The following is a 26,003-nucleotide window of genomic DNA, read 5'->3' as shown; positions in this document are numbered from 1 at the left end:
CAGCACAAAAACCAGTGATAATATTTTCCTTTAGACTTTCTGACTTTTAACTCCCCAGGCATGCCTTGGCTGGCAGCCGCAGCGCAGGTGAAGGCAAGGGCAATACAGACAATGCTTTGCTAAGTGACACCTGCGAAGGGGCAGCCTCAGCAAAGCCATTTCATGGAATGGGTGCAACCCTGCAGTGCTCAGCCCCTGGGAGAAAGGATGGCAGTGGATCCAGCTGTGGTGACTCTCTGCAGTCAGAAATAGCCCAACCACCAGGAACTGCCTGTGCTCAGCTGCTCCTCTCACCTTGGGGCTCAGGTGGCCTCAGATCCCCCCCTCGGGACCACGCTCCCCATCAGTCTCTATACTTTAAGGAAACTTTTCTGTCACAGCTTCAAGGGAGTAACTGGCTTTTTGCACTGATTTCCCAAACGGCCCCTCTAATGACGCACCACAACAGTATGAATTATTCAGCAGCGTGAGGATAAGCTGAGCTGCAGCGATGCTGGCGCGGGCACCCGGCCATCTCCAAGCGTGGGCTGGCTTTTTCTCCTTTGATCTCTCGGGTGGATCAGCAGCAGCTCAGCATCCACCACGCTGCTGTCATCAGCGCGTGGCAGGCTCTTTTTTCAGCTGCAGCCCTGCTTTTGGCATAAACCAGGCTGCTGGGTCCCAGGACACAGCAAAGAAGCCAAGGCACAGCTTTGGTGGGGCAGAAAGATGAGCCAAGCCCAGCAAGCTGATAAAGGCTCTGGCTACAACCTACCTATGCAAATGTGTTCAGAAGAAAAATTCTAATTTTCAGAGCAGCAAAGCTGAAGCAGTTTTATTTGAAACCCTCAGCATGAGGGGGAGTCTTGTATGCTGCTGTGGGGATGGGAAAAGCACAGGGTCTGACACCCACTGCCTGCTGGGCTCCAGGTCTCCCACAGATGCCCCCTCCTCCACAAGCCCTTGTACTTGTATTTGCAAAAAGAAGAAAAAAAACCCAAAGAGACAAGTCCCAAAAGTTGTAGCAAGCCCACTGGCATCAATGCCACACTGCTGCCCCATCCAGCCCAGCACAGCAAGGTTCACCCTTGGAGATCCCCAGACCTGCTCCATGGCTGGCCTGGGCCCTACCAGGTAGTTCTACAGTTGCCTCGTGGAAGAGAAATTCCCATCTCACACCCCAGAGCCTTTTCACATAAAAAATAAATCATATTTATTGATTAAAGTACGATACATGATTCAGGTGTAGCACCAGCTCTTCCACTGGCCAGCTACACACGCTGTACGCTGACAATATTCATAGGCACAAGACAGGTACATTAATCATTTCTATATTTACACAGACAATTTCCTTGGTTACAGAGCAGCCTACGATACACAAGTGTCATGTTTTCGTGTCCATCGGGTTCTGCGTCAGGTCATCCTGGCTCGGCAGAGCCCCTCACATCTGGCCCCATCTCCAAACCACCCCTGCTCACCCCGATAAAAGTGAAGAACCGCAAAAAACACTTAATGCTGCTGTGATATCCCAGTCTCCTGGGAAATGAGGTCTTCACTGCTGATTGCAAAGTGAATTGAACGCTATGTGCCCTGACAGCAAACCATTGATGCCCAGCGCCAGGCCGGGGACAGGCCCTGTCACACAGCTGTCCCCCGAAACGTGGCCAGCCTTCTTGTGGGGGTACCAACAGAGCTGGGGGCAAGCATCAGATGTCTCCTGCTCCTCACAGCAAGCCCTCCTCTGCCAAGGGTGACATTTCTGCACCCAAACCCAACCCCCAAGGGCCATACCGGGGTCAGTACACAGCGATGGACGTGAATATTGCACTTTTCCCGTCCGCGGCGTGCCCTGGAGCACCCACCCAGACCTGGGTGTTTGCTCTCTACCCCCGCAGTGTCCTCCAGATGGAGAATTTGAGTTAAAGCTTCGCTCTACCCACAACCAAGTGATGCCAGAGCATGCCAAAACCTTCACCAGCACAGACTTGGAGGAGACAAGGTGAGCCCCAAGAGATGCAGTGAGTGGGCAAGGGGCTGGAAAGGAGCAATATGGCCCAGACCCACCCCATGCCTGGCCACGGGTCCGTGTACCGGCATGGGGCACCCAAAGCAGAACCAGCAAAGGGGACACAGCGCAAGACACTGAAACACCACACATCGAGGAGGCAGGCTTGCAGGGGCGCCGCTCTGCACAGCCTTCTCCTCCCAGAAGCAGGTCAAACACCGAAAATAACTCCAAGCCTCACTCATCCTCCACCAAAGACAGTAACACAGCCCACAAGTGCTATTTCATACTCCTTTCCCACCACCGCCTGCAGCCTTTGCCCACCTCCAGGGAGACACGGCTGCAGCGGGATGCAGGGACAAAGGCTCTCCGAAGGAAGCCACTACACTGCTATTGTTCGGGAGATGCTGCGTTAGCAGGGAGGAGTTCGGCCCAGACACGGTGTTGCAGAGGGGTGGCTCAGCCAGAACCTTTTCACACCGTTAGGAGAAGACATCCCATGGAGGATGCATTTGCTCTCATCTTTAAAAAAAAAAAAGAAATCAAGCAGAAAGATAAGGGAACTAGGGAGAAAGCTGGGCTCACTGAGAGGAAGGAAAGCAGCAGCATGGCGGGGACCATCCCCCCCAGGCATGCACCAGCCACAACGAAAGAAGCAACAGGAGCACAGGGAGAAGCATCAGAGAGCTGCATCGTACCAGAGGACAGGAGCTGGGATAGAGGCAGAGGATGCAGAGAGAGTGGGACCAGGAGAGAAAGGGTAAAAGAAAAAAATATTATGGTGTTTTTGTGTGTGATTTGACATTCAGTATCAGCCTGCAGATGCAGCTGGAGAGTGCCGGGGCCAGCTCAGGCACTGTAAACAAGGCGATGTGTTTTTGCGGTGTGCGGGCGGCACGCGGTGACCCCCAGGGACACCCTGTCCCACACAGGGACAGGGCTCCCAGCCAAAAGCAACCAGCTCAGACCCTCATTATGGCAGAGACCATTTGCTCTCCGCACGCCTTGGTTTTCTAATGCTTCTGAAAAACACGCATTAGGTATGTGCGCTCGATGGGGAAAAAGAAGTGTCACTGCTGAAAGCGTGGGCCAGGGTTCAGCCAACCCTCCTGGGCCAGGGAGGTGCCATGCCTGGTGCCCAGCTCCAGGCCCTGCTCAGCCCCTGAGGTGGCTGGAAACAGAACCGGAGCACGGCAGGAGCCAATGCCCATGTCTGGGGATCCCATCGTGGGAGAGCTGGGGCGTCCCAGGATGCTCCGCACCTTGGGCTCCGCCTGCCCTCCCCACAAGGCCAGGGTGAGAAGGCAGCTCCACGCTCTCCAACCTGAGCTGAGGTTTCTTTGTTGCTGTAAAAATAAAGTGCTGAGGGGAAAAACAAAAAAAATACTGGCACATAAAAGAGCAGTCCCTGTTCCCCGCCCTGACCGAAGGGACGGGGGAAATACAGAAAGGTTGAGATTTACAAAAATAAAATAAAATCAAAGTCTACATCCCCAGGATTCCTCACCTCTCGGAGTGACTATTTACACAGGTGCTGAGGGGGCTGTTTTGCTGTATCACCTGCCCAAAAGGCCCCTGAGGAAGGCACTGCCCCAGCCCCAGGCCGGATCCCCAGCTGGAGCCCAGCACAGGACCCTGCTGCAGCCAGAGACAGGCAGCTGCGGTGGTGGGCAGCCCCATCCTCTCGCAGACCAAACACACCACATTTCCCAAGAGGAGAGAGAACCCAGGGGACCAACAGTGCCCGGTGCCCATGTGTCCCCAGCATGGCATCCGGAGAGGCTGGTGAGCCAGGGGGACCGTCACTGCACCATGACACTGGTGGTGTTCACAACAGCAGCGGCGGGCGCTGCCAGCTCCACCAGCGCCTCGTACGTCCCCACAACAAAGCCCACGAAGCCAAAGAGGCTGATGGCAACGTCCTTGGCAATGACGAGAGGGTGCATGCCTTCTGCATAGTAGGTGGCGATCTCCAGCAGTGGGGGGAAGATGAGAGCAAGGGCGCTGCTGCTGACGGAGCCCACCAGCGAGATGACGATGTCCAGGCGCGGGATGAGGATGGCCAGCACGCCTGGAGAAGGAGCAAACACGACGTCAGTGCTGCTGGCTCCCAGCCAGCAGAGACCTTCCTCCCCTGCATCAAAGCAAGCAAAAACCCACCACAGGGATGGCATCTGCTTGACTCTTACCTCTGCCCTTTTCCCTGACACAAGAGCTTTGAAGATGTGGCTGCATGTTTTCCAGCAACTCCTCCTCAACAAGCAGTTAAGCCATTGCATTAAGTTAACAAAGCACAGCACACAGACCAAACCCTTTTTGTTGCCCTGGGTGCTGCTGCAGTGAGCTCCAGGGCTGAGCAAGACCCGTGCCCCAGCAAACAGATGCCGCTGGCAGAAGAGCGGCTGTCGGCATCCCCAGCCCTCTCCTGAGAGCCAGCACTCCTGCTCTGCACACCTGGGGAGCCATAAAGCCTCAGAAACCCCATAAAAGCAGGAGGCAGGAGGAAAAAGCCATCTCCCCGCAACCTGAATAAACCCATGCGGTTTGCACACGTTTAGAGCTGCTCCAGCATCAGAGCGCCCACAGCACAGCCCAGGGGAAAACATTTGTTAGGTAAAAACTGCAGCCAAGGAAAATCCCCCTGGGAGACTTCTGACAGCTCGCACTTAGCGGTACAAATTCCAGCATATTCCTGCTCCCCCATCTCCTGCTCAGGGCCAGGGGAGGATGGAGGGATGATGCCTCCTCCTTCCAACCAGCCCACAGCCACCACCACCTCTGGGCTCCTCTCAGGGCACGACAGTGTTGACATTTGGGGAGCAGACTTAAATAAAGGATCAGCAAGGTCCTGTTTTGCAGCTGGGGGAGGCGTCCCTCAGCACACTCACATGCTGAGGGAGCTCCCCATCCACAGCAGCCTCGGCACTCAAGAGCATCACTGCTGCTTTATGGTCAAAAAAGTCTGAGGAAAGGGCAACCAGAGCTTTGCACAGCAGAACAGCATTCTCTGCAAGCAAAGCAGACTTCAGCACTTAATCAAAGTGACCAACTGAAATAAATTGGTTTATTGCTTTGAAAGTTCAGCTTAGAAACAGACGACGCCTAGAACCATGGCAGCTACAGCCTTGTTGAAGAAGGGGCATCTCAGGACTCCTTACCAGAGGGATTCATTCACTCCCTGGCAATCAGCTGCAGGTGAGAGAGGCTGTTGGAGCCTCCCTGAGACAAAGATAGCCCACAGCACCACAGGAGATGGAAGGCTCAGGAGATGGATAGCAGGCAGAGACAGAAACAGGAGATGCTCCTGCACATTGCCACTACTCCACTGTCAGCTAGATAAGCCTATAGACAAACTGTTCCCCTGCCATGGGGCACAGCAGCAAAGGTCCCCGCTCAGCTGACCTGGAGGTCAGCTGGTGCTCAGCCCTGCACAGACCCAAAGATGTGCTCTGCCAGGTCTCTGCTACAAGCAGCCTCCATTGTCCAGCAGCCCATGGGGAGAGCAGAGCTGCTGACCTCTAACAGCATCCTCAGCCCACCCCCACCACTCTTTGGACTCAAAGTAAACAAAATTGTTAACCCGCCTCTAGAACAAGCAGAACTGAAGCACCAGCTGCAGTCCTCAGCCTCCAGGGGCAACGGTCGTGCTTTCCACAGGTATTAATTCAAAGGGTTTTTAAGTGTACCGGTTTTGAAGTCTAAGTTAAAAAGACACCCATACACCAAATTGCATCCCCTCTTTGGAAGCCAAAGCCATGATGCAGGCTTGTTCTGTGGCCGAGCAATCATCCGATGAATATTCATGCAACCCCCCTAATTGCTTTTATCCTCGCCAACAGCCACAGCAATCTCTCACATGGAAAGGTAAGGGGAGGAGGTACAAAGGAACCAGCATCCTTCCACCAACACCTCTGCTGCCTCCCTACCCACAAATGGGAGGGTACAGCCACTGTTGGTGCCTAAAGCCATCCCATCACTCCAAGCCTTCGTTCCCCTGGCCAAGCACACCCCAACGCCCACCGGGAGAGGCTCCCATCCCGCAGGCAGGCTCTGAGCCCGACCACAGCACCAGGGTGGCTGGAGCACATGGTCCAGCATGGCAGGATTTCATCCCTGTACCATCCCTCCAGCTGCAGGCGTCGAGGCAGAGTGCGCTTCAGGAACACAGCACAGAGGAGATGGGGCTTTGCCAACCTCTGTTAATTAGCACTTCTGGCCCATCATTAGCAAGAGCCCAGAAACAGGCAGCACCCTGCTCTCAGCCAGGTCCACCACCCTCAAGTTAGCACCATGCTCCTCTCAAACCCAAACCAAAGCCAGCTGGGACATGGGGCCAGGTCCCTGGATGCTCAATTCTGGTGCATCAGCAGCATCAAGCCACGGATAAAAGCTCTTTTTCAGCAGATGACACCTGGGAGTTCAGTCAAGCGTCTCAGCTGTGCTGACAACAGCAAGGATTTAGCCTTCAGGAATCAAAGCCAGCCAAAATCAGACACTCCTGCACCTGATTTGCTCCACACCTTTCCCAAAGATCCACCAGGCTTGAGCCTAGCAGCCTGTTCCACCAGAGCCCCACTGCAGACACCAAACACTGTCAAGGGAAAGGGACCGTTTGGGGCTGATCCAGTCAGACCTGCCCTGTGGCCACAGGTACGTTGGAGCTTTGGTTCTAGGTGTGTGCTATTTTCACTTGTCTTCTGGAATAAATGTGTGCGTGTACAGCAACACCCCTTCCCTTGTGGTCAGCAACCCTTTTGCAGCTGTGCCCCATCATGCAGGCACAAGAAGCCTGGCAGCATATTGCCTGGGGAAAACAGCCTCCAGTCTGGGCTGCCCTGGCACTGGACCAGGTGCTGGAAGTGTTTCATACAAAGCTTGATGGGACTCGATGGCCCTCAAAAATGCCATCAGGGGGATCCCAGGTCCAAGGCTCCATGGGGGTCTGCCACATCCAAATGATGTGGGAAGTTTACTACTCCTCCGCAGAGAAGAGCAGTCCCATACAGAGGGGGCAGAGGACCACTGCTGCTGCTCCCTGGAGGCTGCCCTGGCCCACTGGCTTGCATCAGCAAGGTCCAGGAGAATTTCTGCTGCAAGGGCTTTAGCAGCAGGGCCAGAAGCAGCAAGGTGAGGGGCAAAGAGGCTCTCAGAACCACCAGCCCATGGCAGGAAGGAGGTGCCGCATCCTTGTAGGGGAACTCAGACAGGCTGCTTTCTACTCACAGGTCACGCCAACCAGGGCCACCCTGAGGAGGAGGTTGACCAGCCAGCCCCAGCGCTCTGACACCCGGGCGACGAGGGGAGGGATGACGATCTCAGCGGGCACGTAGAACTGTACAGCATACGTGAAGAAAATCCCAAAGGAGAAGAGCAGCTTGACAGCTTGGTACAGCCTGCAAACAAGGAGAAGACCCAGTAAGGCACGCTTTTGCTCCAGCCCCCACAGCATCAATGGCAGAAAGCACACTCTGCCAAGGAGGACTTCTGTGTCCCAGTGGTCTCCCCTCCTGAACACTCTTCTGGAAAATTAGGGGTGATGCATTCAATCCACAGAGACCTTTCTTGGGCAAGAGATAGCATGGAGACAGCACAACCTCCAAGCCATGGCAACATATGCCTCCACACCTAACCAGAGGCCTTAGTCCTGGCTTTGTATAAGTAATCACCAGGCTAGGAGTTGGGCCAGCAGCCTCTCAAGTGCTGCTTCCCCTTGGGAAAAGTCATGGGCACAGATATAGAAAGCTATTTGAAATTAAAAAAAAACAAACAACAAACAAACAAAAAAACAAACCAAGACACCACTATCCTGCTCCCAACTCATTCAAAGGCACAGGGAAAGCTGATGTGTGCGTGGCCAAGGGACCAGCAGCCTAACTTGTTCCTCAACTAAATGCTTACATGTGCAGCACTGCCTTTGGCTGCACAAAGTAATGAGTCCTCCAGGTACCTCACTCCCTACAGGGGGATACAGGCTCTGTACTACCCCCTCCACTTGACCAGGCTGCCGTGACACAGGGTGGCCTTCTTCCTGATCACTCCACTCAGACAACACCCAAATATCCAACAGCATTAGTGCCGCCAGGAGGCTGCAATCCTGACTTCTGGCGGTGATCCAGAACAAAGTTGTATCCATCACTCATCCCAGAGGTTCCTCACCTTGACCTTCACTAACAAAATCCAGCCTCTGAGCTGAAGGAAGAAAGAAAAGCTCCTTTCCTCCTATTTGTAACCAGCTGGATTTTATTATCCATGTTAAAACAGGAGAGGAAGAATACCTTTAAAGAGGCTTATGAGCTGCAGCCATGAATATTTCACAGGTAAGTCTTGGATTACAAAGCAAATGCAATGCAAACATCACCACTACCACCTGCAACTCTACCTCCTCCTTAAAACAAAAAAGAACAGTTCTTTTTGTGGGGCATAATGCATGTTTGAGGCTCACCGAATCAGATCTCACCACATCCCAGACCCTACAGCGATGCAGCAATGGTGCAAGCGTGGCTGCAGGAGAGCCTGTTGCAGGTGTCCAAAAAGTCACCTTCCAGCCCCATCTCTGTCCAGAGCTCCCTGACAGCAGAACAAGCCTCTCCAAAAGAGAAGTGACATCTAGTTACATCGCATATGGTTTTACCCATTCCCCAACTCAAGACACACTGACCAAATATGAAGCATGGGTCCTGAAGAGGATCCAAACGGAAGAAGGTATCTGGCTCCTCCTGTCTTGTTATACCCCTTTACCTTCTTTGGGCCCAAGCTGACGTCCCTCTGTATGTTGGCTCTCAGCATCCAGCTGCTACAACAGCCTCAAACTAGAGAATTTCATGTATTCGCAGGCAAGACCACTTTGCACACTAGTGGCAGAGTCTGGTGGAGTCAAACACTTCCCACAATAGCAGAGCATGGAGTTGGGGATCACCTAAGCAAATGGGATGTTATGCAAGTCCATGGGACAAGATCAGATGTATTTGAGGTTGTGGCCAACATCAGCCTGAAGCCACTTTTATCATCTTTAAAAGAGCAGCGTGATCAGAGAGAGGTCCCACTGCCTGGGAAGAAGTATATCAGCAGCGGGGCCTTGCAGTGATTAAGGTCAATCATATAGTGGGCTGTGTTACCAAAAGCATAGTCAGCAGGTTAAGGGTAGGGATTTTTCCCGTTTGGGGCTTGTGAAGCTGCATCTTGAGTATTGTCCTGGGATACCCAGGACAGACACTGACCTACCAGAGCAAGCTGAGTGGAGGCTACTAGGATAGCTGGGGCTGGAGCATGTGACATAAAAGGAGAGGCTGTGAGACCTGGGCTCATTCAGAATGAAGAGAAGGTTAGAGCGATGTTGTTACTGTCTTAGCTATCTAATAGGAGGGCACAGAAAAGACAGAGAGAGGCTCTTCCCAGAGTTGCACAGCAAATAACCAGGGCCAACGGGACAGAGCTGCATCCCACAAGAGTAGTTAAGAGCAGAGCAAGGGCCTGGAGAGGTGTGGAACCTTGCTCCTTACTGATATTCAAAATCTAAGTTGGTCCGGCTTTGAGCAGGTAGGTAGATCCAATGATCTCTTGATGCCCTCTCCAACCAAATTATCCTGTGATTCCAAACGTGAACTAATGACAAAGCCATCACAGAGTCCAGAGTGCACCCACTCAGCCACACATGACTTGTGTGCACAGTACCCTTGAGCCACCTACCCCAGAACTTGCATATCTTATCGTTTTATTTTTCGTTGAGTGATGCTGTAAAGTCATAAAGCACTTAAGGGCAATCCATGACTGATAAATGTTATTTAAAAAGATACAGAAGAAGGTAGGGTACCAATCCTGCCCAGGTCAGGAATCAGGACAAGAAGCTGAAAGGGCATTTTAAATATCAAAAATAGGAAGAGCTCAAGTGCTGGCCTCGACCCACAGAAAACACGGGTCCATGCAGGGCCCTGGAGAGGCACTGCTCTGCCAACCACACCAACCACTTGCTTAACTCCGAGAGACATGCCAGGCTACCCCAACAAGCTGCAAGAAATGGCATACCCTCCTTTGACCGTAAGCTCTGTCATTACCTACCTCCAACTGGCCATGTGTAACCAAACATCTTTCCCCTCACTACAGCATTTCTTCACTCTTCAGATGGTGGGGTGAAGCAACCCTTCTGAGGATGCAAGGAGGGATTTCTGCATAGCAGTGCAGTATTTCAGAGGCCGTGGATAGACCTGGGCACTGGGAACCGACACACTCCTCATTTGAGGAAGCTGTGGTTATAGAGAAATGAGGCTGGAGAAGTCCTTAGTCATCATGTAACTCAACGATTCCTGACACGTTCATTGAATCTGTTCTAGAGACCTCTGGGCAATGACTACAGCCAAGGAAGGATGCAGCATTTCTGCCACAATCCTCACCTTGTTCCCCACACTGCAGGCAAACCCCGTGACTCTGCACCCACATCTGTTATGACCAGCTTCTGCAGCCCAACATCTTTTACTGCTGGTGAGAAAACCTGCAGCAAAGCAAGGTGGGAAAAACACTAATTTCAAGAGCAAGTGTTCACCCACCACATACAGTATAATGCATGGGAATACAGCAGTCAAGGCTTTAGCCCAGGTATCCCAACCCTTACTTTAGATAACTCATTTCCAAGTCCAGTATTTACAGCTTCTGTCAAATTGGTTCTGCCAGGAATCAATATGCACAAACACCAAAGTGGTTTGCACGCTGAGTCACAATGACCGCAGCACACCTTCCCCAGAGGCAGCCCACGGGAGCCCTGCTGCACACCCAGGCTTCCTGTGCTGCTTCCAAAGGGCTATTCTCTTCTCCCTGTCTGAAGAACCCTACAGTTTTTTTCAGAAAAGTACTTTGACAGAAAGTGTGGGTACTCTTAGAAACATGCATTTGGAATAGGATATTTTGTAGCCCATCGAGTCACAGAAATCCCATTACCTTCTTTTAATGGAACATCATTCTTTAGAGCAAACAAAGCAGAGACTTCCCGCAGAAGCCCCCGGGCAGCATTACAGGTCAGTGGGTGTTACAGGCTGTGGCGTGACCTGGTGCCCTGCAGAGCCCAAGACATGGATCTGACCTGCTTTCCACCTTCAGGAGCAGCAGGAGCATTTCTTCCCCTCCACACCTCACTTTACCTTTACAGGACTCATGCCTACTGTGCTTGGCACGGTGGGATTCAGATCTCCCTACAACGCAAGCATGTTTTTCCACCGGTGGTATCCCTCCTCACTGAGAGCAGAGTCCTGGCAGGGCTCCCAGCCCCTGCCAGGAACAAGGCAAGGCTCTCAGCAGGAGCAGGAACTTCTGCCACACCGACATCAACATCCAGCAGTTCAGTTACTACACAGATCCAGCATGAATGAAAGTCCATGCACTCAAATTGAAAGAAACCCACGCAGCAATAATTAAAGCAAAACCAGGCTCTGTGTTTGGGGTTTTTTTAAAATCCTTGCTTTCTCCAGAGCCCCAGCTGCGCAGCACTAGAACGTCAGCATGTGGAAACCCATCAGTGACTCAAAATTTGAGTCCTACCCAAATCTATTTCGTCAGTGGGAAGAGGCAGCAAGTCATACTGCACAGTGTCAGGCAGCTGCTAAGAGCACAGATGATGGGCTGTGGAGGGGGTCAGGTGCCGCCAGCTCTAATTCTCACTCCAGCCCCTTGCAGGATTTCAAGCCAGCACAGACATCAAAGAGAAACTGCTGAACTTCAGAGTGCTCCCAGGCAAACCCAGGGAAATGGTGTTGCCGCAGGACAGCTTTCCAAGAAGCCTCACGGCATCAAAGCCAGCCCTCAGCCCCAGCTCCACACCAAGGCACAGGAGATGCTGCCGTGCGATCGGTACCTCTGCGACACATAGAGTAGAGCTTCTCTCCAGCTCGCCTGTCAGCACCATGTCCTGCTACACAGACATCCCAAAGCAGCGTATCACAAGAAGCAAGAGAGATGGGGGTTTTTTTCAGGACTTTCTCAAATAATCCCAAGCAGAGCAAACTGGAAAAGGCATTTGCTCTCAGTATTTGCATGTCCACACTTCTTGTCCCAAAGGCAAGAAAAACTGCTTGCATTTCTCATCCGGGATAAATATGGAGCAGTGACACTGAGCAACCACTCACGCTCAGGGACAGACCTGCACGCAGCCCGGCCACATGCTGCAACAGCCACCAACCCCAGCAAGAGGAGAAAAAAAACCCCTGGACAAGCAGGTACAAGGTCAGGCCACACGTATTTTTGCAGGGCTCCAGACAGCGACCAGAGCCTCCCAAGAGACCTCACCAGGTGTCAGAGGAGGACAGACAGGTTTGGGGAGCTGCAGAGCTCAGCCCCCATGGGAAGGAAGGGGTATCCTCATGGCACCAGCACTTGCAGGCAAAGCACCGGCTCGAGATGAGCCACATCCAGGCACAACACGGAGCCCAGGAGTGGGAGTTTGAGCTCCAGGGCTGCAAACAAGGAAGGCAGCCCACGCACAGAAACGTCACATCTCACCCCCTCTGGGAGCTCCCAGCTTTGAGGTTAGTTTTCCATGTGCTTCATTTAGGGAAGAGAAGCAGTTTTTCCACTGTTCGATGACCTTCTGATATGGCTGTACAGGGGCTGTGCTCAACATCTGCCAGCCAGAGTGCTGCTTAGCCCCCAAAAAGACACCACAAGGCTCCAAGAAAAAGGCAGGAGATGCACCTACCCAGGCAGGAACCACCAAGGATGCCGACAAAGCAGCCTGAGCTGCAGAGCCAAGACCGAGCTCAGACACTGCAGCAATGAGCCTCACCACCCCATATATCAGACAACCCTTGACAACCTTCTTTGGACAGTTTGGCTACGTCACTGTTGATCCTTCCCCAAGCTCATCTAGATTAGTTCTCCTAAGCAGCAACATCCCCCACTGCCCCCTCTCCTGCCTCCCTCACCAGGACCCTCTTCCCTCACCCCTCCAGCCCCTCTGCTCCCCACAGGGACTCACCAGCAGTTGGGCAGGTTGAGCGTTATGCTGGCCTGAATGTTCGCCCCAAAGCGCAGGTACCCCAGGACGCTCAGGCTGATGTACAAGATGGTGACGATGGTCATTCCCACATAGAGGATGACTGGGAACTGCCGGGGGTTCTTCATCTTGTTTTCCAGGGGCAGCACCTGGGAGAGGAGGAGGAGGAGGATGACAGAGCAGCAGGTTGCTCCCATTCCTCTATACCCCTCAGTCCTGGAAAGCAGGAGGGGCAGCCCCATGGCCAAGGACAGCCCCCCATCCCAGGGGACAGGATGGTCACACACGCAGTGCAGAGAACTCAGCTGAAAAAGCCACTGTACTGGAGATCTGATTTTTGTGCTCCCGCTGGAGACCTTCACACTTGGCATGGCAAGTCCCCAGCAGGGTCACTCATGCCCTTGCCTTAGCAAAGGGACCTGCTCCCTCCCCTTGGCAGGAGCTGTGCCCATTGGTGCCTGGTGTCTTGGGGCGATACCATCTGTCCCATACCTTGGTTGCATTACACTCTGCACCCCAAAACAGCATAGCCATGCCTGCTGGGACAGGCCCATCATGATACATTGTCTTATCATCCCCAGCAGATCCTGGAAAGACCAAGACACTTTCTCTTCTCCTGTCAAGGTTGTCTGGACAGATTTCAACCAGGCAGGACAATTAAAAAAAAAAAAAAAAAGGAAGGACAGAGCCAAGTCCCTCACCTCTATACTACTAACACTTGCTTTCAAATACAGGAATTCAGCAAACATTTTTATAGCTGTCCTTGCGTGGTGCGGATTTCAAGAAGTGACACAGCGGCAGGGCTGTTGAGGAGGCAGGACCAGAAAAGCTTTTATTTGCTTCCCCACCTCCAAGTCATGCAAGGAAGACAGTATTTGTGCCTCACTGCCGGCAAGAGCCTTCTGCCCTGGGCAGAGCATCCGATAAACACTCCTCCTGTAATGGATTTGGCCCTCTCCAGCCCTGTGTTTACAGAGCCAGCTTATATTAAGAGATGAAAACATTTTTTTCTCCTTTGAAGGGAGCTCCCAGAAACAACCCACAACACCTTAGGGAGCCATTAAGCTCTCCACCCACCCAGCCAGCTTTTTTCACACACACAGACGGTCTATTTACAGCATCCTGTGTGAGAGGCACATGCAAATCTAGCCCCACAGCAGGCTGCAGCCACGTGGCTGCCAAAAAGATCAGATTTTTTTGTGCCATGTTTTTTGTCCTCCCGCTTAGGCAGCTTCAGGATCCAGCCTGGTAATAAGAGTCAGGATGATTCCTCATCCAGAGGTCAGCCAGCAGAGCCAAAGGCAGAGGCTGCAATTCCCAGTAGAGACCAATGTACTGCCAGATACAGCCACCTTCAAAGCAGCAACCAACCTCCTGAGGTTTGGAGCATGTTCTCCTCCAGCCTCAGCTGGAAGCAACAGGGTTTGACCCAGGAGATAGCCTGGAGGCTAAAGCTAACAGCATCATCCAGAATTTGGCCTACTGTCAGAGAAGTTCACCTTCAAATACAGCTGCAATGCAGAGCAGGTGCTGCAGCAAGCCCAAGCACAGGCAGAGCCTCCCGTGCAGGTAGCCCCACTGCCACACGCCAAGACTTACCACCCCGATGCCTTCGAAAGCAAAGATCGCAGTGCCAAAAAACAGAGGGTAGGTCTTCCAGGCTGCTGCTAGAGGTAGGTCACTGGGATCAGGAATGTCCTGGAAGAAAGCCCATGCAGAGTTCAGACATGGGGAGGATGGGGAGGACCTGGCCCACTCCCACCGCTCCCTGTCACAGCCCCACGCTGCAGGGAAAGCCCTGCAGAGCAGAGGGTAACCATGGGGCCCCTGGGAGCAAGCAGCACCCCACCGCATGCAAACACCCCACTGCTGAGCTCCCTCCACCAGCCAAAACACAGGACACGGCAGAAATGACAAGAGGGGAGCTGCACGCACGTACCCTGACGATGTACTGGTAGATCACAATGAGGCTGACAAGCATGGCTAAGTTGGCCAGCATGGAGAAGACAGACAGGACCTTGAGATTCTGGATGAATGTGAGCAGCACCACGAAAGGCAGGAGGGAAAGCATGTATAGCCGGGAGTCCATGGTGGGGGTCATGGCCACTGTCCTGTTCGAGGTGCAGTCATTGGTGGTCCCGTTTGCTGCAGATATGACCTGGGGAAGCACAGGAAGGCCTGATGACCCCTATCATACGGGTCTGACAGTCATGAATCTCAGCAGCCCAACCCAGGTGGGTCAGGCTACTACCCCACCAGCTCACTTTCATACACAGCTAGTTGATTAAAATCAAAGCAACGCAGTGTTTCAGGTAGTTTCAAAGCAAACCCGTCTCTTTGCTAGGAGCAGAGGTGGTACTAGCTACAGCACCTGAGCTGAGACAGCAAAACCTGCCCGAGCCCAGGCTCACCGAGCACGTGAACCTGGCAGCCAAGTGCACCAAGGGCAGAGGTTGGTTTGCGCTGCCCACGTGGTCAGTTGAGAAAAGAGGAAAGAAGCATTAAGTGCTATTTACTCAAAGGTTCTTTTCCTCTTGCTGCACCATGTTGCACTCAATGTTATGCATCCCTTCAGCTGCTCAGCACCCCATTCCCAAGCAAGGACATCCGGAAGCTACTGCTGGCCTCCAGCTTTGCTTTCTTCATGAGAAATCCTCCTTTCCTTGGGGTCTTTCATCGCAAAGGCACTCCGGGACGTGTGCTCATCTCTAGAGACAGTTCTGCCCCAGGAACCAGGTGGCTGAGCCAGCCCTCCCAAGAGCGTGGGCACACTGTGGATCACTGACACAACCAAGATCAAGCTGGTTTGGGTACCAGACACCGGCTGGCCACTGCAGCAAAGGGCTGCCTGCAAACTAATTTAACCTGCTCCGGAGCAAGTCCTGCCCCAGAGGAGAGGCTAAAGAGCTTCTGTGCAAATCCATAGGATGTACAGAGATACACACACGCAGGGTAGTGCTCCTCCAAGCCCTGGCCTGCCCTGCCTCTCCACAGCTTGCTCCAAAGCCATTTTCCAAACCAAAGCTTTGCCCAGCTCAGCAGCACCTTGCCTGAGGTACCAGCTGCACCATCACTCCCCATCTAACACTCTACTCCCCACCACAAAAAGAAAAAAACAACACTCGTCTCTCCCCACCCAAAAAATTCTAACACCGAAGCCAAGGGGTTTCCCAGCTGTGGCCTAAAATGGGTTGGATTTGCAGGTTTTTACAAATTTCCCTTCTGGCTTGAGCCATCCTTCAGTCTCTGCTGCAAGGGGCCGTGCAGAAAGAAGCCTGCCTTGAAACTGCAGCAAGGGGCCATTTGTGGGGAGCAGAGGGGCAGCAGCAGCATGGCCCTGTGCATGCGCCCTGCTCGCTCCTGCTCTCAGGGCTGTTGGTGTCAGATCCCTGGCATTCACCCATTTACTCCTCCTGGCCATCCCACGGGGCAGCACGAAGGGAGGAGAGCCCAACCATCCTCTGCCACCCACTGGCACTCCCAGTTTCTTACAGTCAGGGTTTCTGTTTATTTTCTCCCAATGTCTGGCAGAAGGAAACTCCCCAAAGATGTAATTAAGCTCCAGAGCCATGGGATGAGACAAGAAACTGGAATGCAGACAGGTCCAAGAAACAGGAGAAGAGAGGTTCACAGCAGGTCCTGCTACCCATATGTTACCATATACAGAGAGTATCAACAAACCAGTTAACTGAGGACATCAAAGGCACAGTCCCTCTGCTGTCACCACTCTCCTGCCTTCCCTCACTAGGAACAGCCCCCCACTTCCCCTGGGCCACACGGATGCCGCCAGCACCTCTGCACGTGGAATGAACTCACAGGGACTCTCAGACAAACCTGCCCTGTTTGAATGGGAAAACCGATCCTCCATAATACCCGGGCAGGGAGCAGTACCTTCCTGAGCAGCACCAGCTACAGAAAGCGGACCTTTGGTGGAGATCAGGGCTGTGACACAGGAGCTAAGAGCACACCCCCTCTCGCCTTCCCCTTGGTCACAAAGAAGGGAGTAAGTCTAACCTGTTTCAGATTGTCAGCTAGAAAGACAAAGTACACACAGCAGAAACCCAACTGAGTGATGATCAGGAAAAGTCCCACTACACGCCTAGAAAACAAGAAAGACCATTTGTTAGCCAGGCCATACAGAAATATGAACCCACTTGGGTTGCCTGGGCTGCACTGGAACACTGCAGCAAGGCTGCTCTGCCCGGGGTTGAGGTCTGCAGGTCAGAGCACGCCCAGGTCACCTCTCCATCTAACCTCAGAAACCTCAGGCTCTCCAATCTCCCCTTCCCATCCCCTCAATAAGGACAGGACCAGCCAGAGGAGGAAAGTCACCCAGTTGGGTTTAGCATATCCAGTCTGCTGCTGTATTGTCACAGCTGGAGACAATGCTTGCTGGACACAGGAACAGGGGGATGTTCCCACCATCTGATGTTGCATACAAATCACACCGCACATCTGTACAATGTGATGTGGGACATCCCTGGGAGCAGCCATTAGACATGCTCAGTGTCTAACAAGATGGACCAGCACTGCAGTACTTGTTATGTGCCTCTTTGTTATGCTGTGGAGACTTACTTCTCCCATCCCTTTAGTACAAACCACATCTGGTTGGGGCCAGGACTAGGTCAAAGACCTCAACATTACCCCCCAGGGGACATCAAGCACTCAGGGCAGGTGAGCCAAATAACATTTTATCTCACTTGTGCTCATCTGCCAACACAGCTTAGAGACCAGTCTGCTCTTCTGTCCTAGCTGCAGCATATGCTGGGCTTAAAGACAAATCCCCTGCCTGGAGCAGGGGAACAGGTACCTGCCCCAGATGGCATGGGTCCGCAGCCATGCGCTGGGAGTTGACTCCAGCCCGTACATCACAGCACCGCCGTAGTCCACAAACTGCTTCTGGAACCTGTTCAGAGAAGAGAGAAGTGACCTCACATCAGCCCCATCTGCTGGTTCCCAGGGCAAACTATTATATTAATAGGGAAACAGTTCCTGTGAAAAAGCCCAGAAGCAGTTCCTGACTGAGGCTTTGACACAGGCAACTTGCTGCTGGGAGGCTTCAGAAAAACAACAGGGCTTGTTGGGAAGGAAGGAATTGCCATTGGACCAGCAGTGTTGAGAAGGGGAGTTGCTCCTTACCTGTGGCAGAAGTGATGGGCACATTTCACCAGGATCCCCATGCAGTGCACAGCCACTATTCCCATCACCAGTAGGCTCAGAGGACCCAGCTGCAGGGGAAGAGAGGGGGAAGGCTGCACTCTGATGGCCAAAGGCAGAGCTGCACGACGGGTTTTACTTCCAGACAAAACCCCACGGGCTCAGTGAGCCAAAACACCACTGGAGGCTGAACCTGAGTTCGGGTGCTGCTCCTGGGAAACAGCCCCCCAGGGCCGAGTAACCCCACAGAGAGCCACAAGCTTGGCAGAAATGATGCAAAAGAAGCAAGCTGGGACAGTTTGGCCATAGCAAAGCAATACCAGGATTGTTTTTCAAACTATCTTGCACATCACTATTATAGAGGTGACAAAGAGGTCATGGTCCGGACAAAGGAAGGAAGTTTTCTTTTTTAATTCTTTTTATTTTTCAATCTGAGAAATGGGAATTCTGCATTGCTGGGCAAGGAAATCCAGAGCAGAGCAGCAAAGTGCCCCCACCTCTCACACAGACGGTGGTCGCTGGGGCATGATACAGACAGAGGAGCTGAGCATCAGGACAGAAGCAAGGGGAAGATGTGACAGTGGCCAGGGGCTACTGTTTCACCTCCAAGCACAACCTCAGCCCTCAGGCAGGAAAGCTGCATCACATCCACTGATCTCGACACAGCCAGAGCTGTGAGGCTGGACCAGCCGAGGTGAAACCCCACAGAGAGAAGCACACCGCCATCTCCCATCACCAGCCCTAACTGCTGACCGATGGTGCTCGTTACATGTGTGCTGTGCTCACAGGACCCTCAGAAGGCACAAAGCATGCTCAGCACGGACCAGCTGGGACGAATGAAGGTGAAGGTCATGCTGAACCACAGACAGGACCAGGGCAAGGAGACGTCACCCAAGCAGATCATTTTCGGAGAAAGGGGGTGATGCCGCACAGGCCAGGGAGGTAACACCCAGCTGGGTGACGAAGCAGGGAACTGGTGCCCTGTATGACCCCAGCAGAGGAAACCACAGCCCTGACTCGCACACTGAACTCCTCAGGGCCAGCTAGCACAGTGCAGGAGCAGTAAGGACAGTCTCAGCAGCAAACAGAGCGAGCAACAGAGCCCAAGGTGCAAAACCTCACAAGCCGCCGAGAAGCATCTTGGCAGGCAGACAAGACGCTGCTCTGCCCCATGGACAGCAGTGGGGTGAGAGCCACCTTACCAGGACACCGGCATTCTTCACAGCCAGAGGCAGCCCCAGCAGTCCCGTGCCAATATTCCCTTTCAGGAGGTGGATCAGGGTCTGGTACCACCTGCAGGAGAAAAGATGCAGAAGTGAACATCGGCAGACACACGCACAGTCTCAACCCTCGGCTCATCCTGCTCCGGTTCCAGGCACCACTCTGAGCTGCAGTGGCAAACACACACGGAGGTCTAGATCCTGTCCCCTGAATCCAGCTCAGCCCAGTGGGGCCAAGGAAGGACTGGAGGCAAAGACTCAATGAACAGATTTTGGGTGAGCATTTGCAGAACCGGCATCAAGGTAAAACCCAGCGTGAGCACAGCTCGGCATCAAGGGGCTGTACAAGAAAGTCTCCGAGTTGAAGGGATCAGTGAATAAGGCATGAGGAAGCCCCCAGGGCATGACTGCAACATGCCTATGTATCCTCTGAAGCTGGACATGATGTTTGCTCACCGCAGCTCCCCGTCAAATGTAGCTGGAATGGGGTAATATCGGGAAAAGCACTGCCCACTATCAGCAAGCCCAGCTTCACCAGAGAGTAGTGCGATGCTGGGGCAGCTGTTCACTTGGAGCCAGCACCCCACGGAGGCAGAACCACAGCTCTGCCTTTGCCACCCCCAGGAAAGATTCCCCATAAAACCATGGCTGCACCATCCTGCAGCAAACCCAGCAGGGAGCCACCGCTACCTCCTCCACCCTCCCCAGGTGCTGGGCCAGCCCAGGAGGAAGGGAATCATCACTCACGTTGTCCCGTTGGTCTCCCCAAAGCGCTGGTAGGACTCGGGGTGGGCAAAGCCGTTCATCCCACCAGGTGGGCTCCCCTCTGGCGTGACATCCGTGGAGCTGTAGTCATTGTAGTCCTCGCTGCGGAGGCGCCGGGTGGACATGGTCCCTGTGGAGGGAGCAGCATTAGGGGTGCCCAGCTCGACACCCCCCTTCTCAGGCTCCTTGGGGTCAGCCATTGTGCAGAGAGATCAGATTATACTGCCAGACCAAGGTCTCCTCCAGGGCTTTTATACAGCCACCCACTCCCGCCCAAGCAATTACATAGCTGGCATGTCCTAAGGTCAATGGTGCAGGGCACATTCCCACTGGCTCTTCCTGCAGGTTCATGCCCCGGTTTCGGGCACACCCAGGCAGGACAGGCTCGGGATCCTGCAGGCAGAGCCTGGATATGACCCGCTTCATGCTGGGCAAGGGACCCACGCACCCCTGCTCAGGGGTGGTGAGCATGGCACAACAGCCACGCGCTGGCAGCGTGCCCAGCCCTGGTGCTCAGGACAGGGGCTGCCAGAAGGACGGCCACAAAAGAGCAACCGCTTTTAACCCACATGCAGTTTCACAGAATGGTGAGGGTCGGAAGGGACCTCTGGAGATCATCTTGTCCAACCCCCCTGCTTGAGCAGGCACACCCAGAGCTGGGGGCACAGGACTGCGTCCAGGCAGGGTTTGAATATTTCCAGGGAAAGAGACTCCACAGCCTCTCTGGGCAGCCTGTGCCACTGCTCTGGCACCTGCACAGGAAAAAATTTCTCTCATGTTCGGGTGGAACTTCCTGTGCTCCAGCTTGTGCCCATTGCCCCTCGTCCTGTCGTTGGTCACCACAAAAATGAGTTCCTGCACAGGAACAGCTTGCTCTTGTTAGGGAAGGGGAAGTTTCCTAACTTGTCTTTTTTTCCTATTTAATTGAAGATTTTTTTTATTAAAAAGAATAATAAAAAAAAATCAATTACGCTCCATCAGGCAAGAGCACAGTCCACATGCTGATACAGCAAACTGCCCCCCTGCCAAAGGTTTCACAGCTGTGGACATGCCTACAGGACTAAGGAGCTTCCCAGGATGAGGCACCTGCACAAGCCAGAGCTCTTGCTCCAGCAAAAACCCCAGCAGGGTCCTGCAAGCCAGGAGCACAGGCACAAGCCCTCAACAAGGTGTCCTGGTTTTGGCTGGGATAGTTAATTTTCCTCCTAGTAGCTAGTACAGTGCTGTTTTGGATTTAGTGTGAGAGTAATGTTGATAACACACCGATGTTTTAGTTGCTGAGCAGTGCTTACACTAGTGAAGGACTTTTCAGCTTCTCATGCCCTGCCAGTGAGGAGCTGGGAGGGGGCACAGCTGGGACAGCTGACTCAAACTGGCCAAAGGCATATTCCACACCATACAGCATCACACCCAGCATATAAACTGGGGGGAGTTGGCTGGGGGGTGGCAATCGCTGCTCAGGGACTGGCCGCACATTGATCAGCAGGTGGTGAGTAATTGCATTGTGCATCACTTATTTCGTATATTCTTTTATTATTTTTCCTTCCTTCTCTGTCCTATTAAACTGTCTTTATCTCAACCCACAGATTTTACTTCCCCCCTCCCCCCGCAAATTCTCTCCCCCGTCCCACTGGCAGAGGGAAAGCATGGCCGTGTGCTGTTTAGCTGCCTGACAGGTTAAATCACGACACAAGAACACAAGCCTCCTGCCTTTGGCCAGAAAGCAGTCAGCTGGTTTAATTCCCACACATGGCCTGAAGAGCTCCTGCTGCTTCTGCACAGGCTGCCATCCTCCTCCCAAAAACAGCCTTTGCTTCCTCCAGCCCCCCAAGTGCCCAACAGGAAGGAGCACCAGAGGCAGGGAAATCATCTACCAGGCTCCTGCCACACAGCCTGGCAACTCAGTCCCTGCCCCAAGGGTCCTCTGAGATGTCCTAGGCATCACCCCCCACCCCAGCAGTCCCAGCCCTGCCCATCCTGTCCCACGGCACTGGTGAGGAGCCGGGCGGAGCAGAAGCAGCAGAGAAATATCGCTACCGCAAATGAGCTCGTTTCCTGCCAGAGAGCTCCTCAGACACCCGCCAGGTCACGCGAGCGCCCACAGGATGCAGCTCCAGCACAGACTTCAACATTTGGCTGTGCAGGGAAAGATCAGCCCAGGCAGCTTGAGTCCTGCTTCATCCCCAGAGCCCCCAGGCATTCCACCCTGCCAGCACCGCTCCCTGCTATGTGCAAAATCAAGCCAGAGCACTGCAAACACTGGGAGGGTCCAGCCTTGTGACCAGAGGGGAAGCAGGGAGCAAGGGACTTTGCTCAACTCTTGATGCTTGCTCCAGATCCTAGCTGCTCAGGAGCAGTTACTCGGGCCGCAACAACACCGCTTTATTTCCTGCGGCACCAGGAAACACGGGCAGCAGGAAGCAGGGCAGATCCATCTCACGCAATACCAGCCTCCAGAGCAACGGTGAGGCCAGCCCAGGCAAGCCAGGATGCAGTCACCCCAGAGCTGAAGGCAGCGCATGCATCACTCATGCTCAGCCTCCTCCCTCGCAGCCATGTAATCATGCCCTGAACTGGCTCCTCCATGGGCAGGGCAATGTGGCAAGGCAGGGACCAGGAAGAGTGGCAGCATTAGTTTACACAAGGAAAGCATTAGAAGCTATATGTCATCCGTGACGGGCCTGAGGGGCAGGAGAGACTTGGGAGGCTCTGCCAAGCACTAAGGGCTGGTAGTGGGCAAGACAGAAGACAGAGGGTGTGCCAGGGTTGAGCCAGGCATAGATACCCCTCCCCAGGGATGGCCTGCATGTTATCTTAAGTACCCAACAGCTAGATAAAACACAACCCAATTACATCAGTCTGTCTGATCACTCCCTGTGTTTTGTTTTGGGGTTTGTTTGGTTTTTTTTTCCCAAGCAGGCCAGGCTGCTTTTTGCTTTGAAGAGCCAGGGAAATGCATTCATCTTGCCTTCTTTGTTTCTGGATTAAAGGTTGCATAGCAGCTGGGAGTAAGCACTTGGCTCCCCCCCCCCCCCGCAATCAACAAGAAAAAGCTGTAAAACTTGTTTCATCCACACAGTTAATATTTCAAACTGAAGCAAAACTCCACCACATCATTTCCTCATCATTACAAAAAGCATGGACAGGAACAGCCGCATTCAGTTTCCACTTTAAACCCAACTCCTCGACTGCTTTCAATGGGCATTTTTTTTTGCACATGAGCAATTTCATCGTGGTGAGCACAGCACCTAGGAAAGCTGGAGACAGGGCGGGGGGGGGGTGACAGCAATTTGTCCCTTAGAGTGACAACCCCACGCCAGAAGTCAAAAGCAAGATGCAACTTGCTACTGACCCCAACAGCTCTCCCCAGCTGAGCAGGGGCTGCGTGCAGAATGGGCAACACGAAACCTTCTGGGAAACTGAGCTGCCTGGCAAAACTCACTGCGTGTTGATTCCTTTATTTCCAAAGCGCTGCTTGTAGCCCATCTCAGCATGACACAATGGAGAGCTGTCGCTGCCAGATGCCCCTCCTGCCCTGCCCCACTGCCCTGCCTGCAGGGAGGCTGTGGCTGAGCCCCTTCCCCAGGCCACCATGCTCACGCTGGCACACCACCTCCCAGACACAATGGCTGTACCAGCCACGTCCCCACAGCATCGGTTCTCTCATCCCTGTGTGACCTAGACCTCCTGCAGCCCCAGAGTCACCCCCAGACTTACCATCCCAGCACTTTGTAGCATAGCTTGGTCCCCCCAGTGTAGCTTCTCCCCACAGGGAGGCTGCTCAGCACAGACCCCCCCAAGCCCCCACAGCTCCAACCCCAGCCACGCTGTGCCACCCCACAAAGCAGCACAGCTGCACCCCACAGAGCACAGGGTTCCCTGTACCCTCCAGCTCGCCCTCCCTGCGGTGCCACACAGCGCCCCGCACCCTTACCACACCTCACACCCTGGTGCACACTGCGGGGAGCTGTGCCCCCCGCCACTGCACGGTACCCCCGGACACTCTGAGGGGAGCCCCATGGCCTGCCAGCACCCCCACAGGGCACGACCAGCACACACCGCGGGTGCCCACGCAGGGTCTAGGTAGACCCATACACTCCTGCGGGCTCCGGGCACCCCGAGACACCGCTACAGGCCGCCAGGAACCCCAAGGACCTCTAGGCACCCCCCGAGAGATGCCAGCACCCCTCTGCACCCACTCAGCCTCTGAGCATACACACGGCCACATATACGGGTTACCAGCACCCCCAAGCGCCCCTGAGCACCCTTGCAGGCTGCCAGCATGCTCCTGCACCCCTGAGCACCGCTGCTCGATGCCAGCACCCCCAGGGACACCCGAGCACGCACGCAATCTGCCAGCAACCCCAGGCGCTGAGCATCCCCCTACACACCCGGCGCCCTGTAGAGGCTGCCAGCGACACCCCGGACCCCGGAGACCTGTCAGCGCGCCCAAGCTCCCCTGAGCACCGCGGCGGGCTCCCAGCTCACTCCCGCACCCCTGAGCACCACCGCGGGCTACCAGCACCGCCGGGACCCCGCGCACCCACACGGGCTGCCGGCCCCCGCCGCGTCCCCGGGCACCCCCGTGCGTCCCTGAGCACCCCCGCATGCTGCCAGCCCCCTCCCGCACGCTCTTGGGCCGGCATCCCGCCCCCGGCCCCGCACCTCGGCGGCCCCCGCCGCGCCCGCTCCCTCGGCCGCGCCGTCACGTGACGGCCGGCTCAGCTGACCGCGACGCCCGCGCCTGCGCACGGAGACGGGTGAAGGCGCGGGGCGGGGCGGGGCAGGCAGAGGGGCGGGGCCAGGCGGGGCGGGCCGAGGCACGGTGTAGCACTGCGGCGCCGCCTGGCGGGCGTGGCGGTGCTCGCGGGCGGGCCGCGGCCTGGGGAGCGGGAAGTGGGGGGGGTCTCGCTGCCACGAGTGGGTTAGGTGGAATCATAGACTCATTAAGGTTGGAAAAGACCTCTAGCATCATCAAATCCAACCCAACACCCCCAGGCCTCCTATCCATGCCCTGAAGTGCCACCTCTACACGTCTTTTGAACACCCCCAGGGACGGTGACTCCCCCACCTCTCTGGGCAGCCTGTTCCAATGACTGACCACTCTTCCAGTAAAGACATTACATTTTCCCTCATATCCAATCTAAACCTCCCCTGATGCAGCTTGAGGCCATTTTCTCTCATCCTATCGCTTGTTACTTGGGAGAAGAGACCAACCCCCACCTCACTACAGCCCCCTTTCAGGTAGTTGCAGAGAGCGATACAGTCTCCCCTCAGCCTCCTCTTCTCCAGGCTAAACCCTGCCAACTCCCTCAGCCGCTCCTCATAAGACCTGCTCTGCAGACCCTTCACCAGCTTCATTGCCCTTCTCTAGACACGCTCCAGCACCTCGATGTCCTTCTTGTAGTGAGGGGCCCAAAACTGAACACAGGATTCGAGGTGCAGCCTCACCAGTGCCGAGCACAGGGGCACCATCCCTGCCCTGCTCCTGCTGGCCATGCTATGCCTGATACAGGCCAGGATGCTGTCAGCCCCCTTGGCCACCTGGGCACTGCTGGCTCACGTTCAGCCGGACGTGCAGCACAGCTGAGCCCTGAGTCCCTCCGTGCGTGGGCAACAAGGAGCATCCCCCACCCAGCGGGGCTATTCCTTGGGCAAGGCCTGCGGAGCAAGGCAGGCTGGCAGGTGTCAGGGATGTAAATGGTCACTGGGATGAGCAACACCCCCAGAGACCCCCTGTGTGGGCTGTGTCCCTCCAGGGCCAGGGGGGACACTGTTCCCATGCCCGAAAGCAGCACCTGAAGATCCCCATTGTGGCCCTTGCACAGGATCCGGCCTTGGGGCTGCTCACACTCAGCTCTTCTGGCCCCAGCATCCTCCACCACTGCCCCCACCCCAGCCC

General features: G+C 54.5%; 1 protein-coding gene across 2 annotated transcripts; it reads right to left on the bottom strand.

Moving 5' to 3' along the window:
• Positions 1-1,164: 1,164 nt before the first annotated feature.
• Positions 1,165-24,846, bottom strand: LOC104043179 (proton-coupled amino acid transporter 1). 2 transcript variants are annotated; one of them, XM_064458505.1, is made up of 11 exons: positions 24,767-24,846; positions 20,084-20,231; positions 19,319-19,409; positions 18,099-18,187; positions 17,770-17,865; positions 16,974-17,058; positions 14,899-15,117; positions 14,559-14,657; positions 12,942-13,108; positions 7,208-7,377; positions 1,165-4,055 (listed from the first exon to the last, which is right to left on the bottom strand). In XM_064458505.1, the coding sequence occupies exons 2-11, from the start codon at positions 20,224-20,226 to the stop codon at positions 3,787-3,789; spliced, it is 1,428 nt and encodes a 475-aa protein (XP_064314575.1). In that variant the 5' UTR covers positions 20,227-20,231; positions 24,767-24,846; the 3' UTR covers positions 1,165-3,786. The 2 variants fall into 2 exon arrangements, with proteins under 2 accessions (XP_064314575.1, XP_009501056.2); XM_009502761.2 differs by lacking the exon at positions 24,767-24,846 and having other exon boundaries at positions 20,084-20,250.
• Between the last annotated feature and the right edge of the window lie 1,157 nt (positions 24,847-26,003).

This window comes from Phalacrocorax carbo, chromosome 8 (genome assembly GCF_963921805.1).
Source record: "Phalacrocorax carbo chromosome 8, bPhaCar2.1, whole genome shotgun sequence".
NCBI lineage: Eukaryota > Metazoa > Chordata > Aves > Suliformes > Phalacrocoracidae > Phalacrocorax > Phalacrocorax carbo.
The sequence above is the reverse complement of the archived record's forward strand: the minus strand, read 5'-3'. Positions and strand labels throughout refer to the sequence as shown.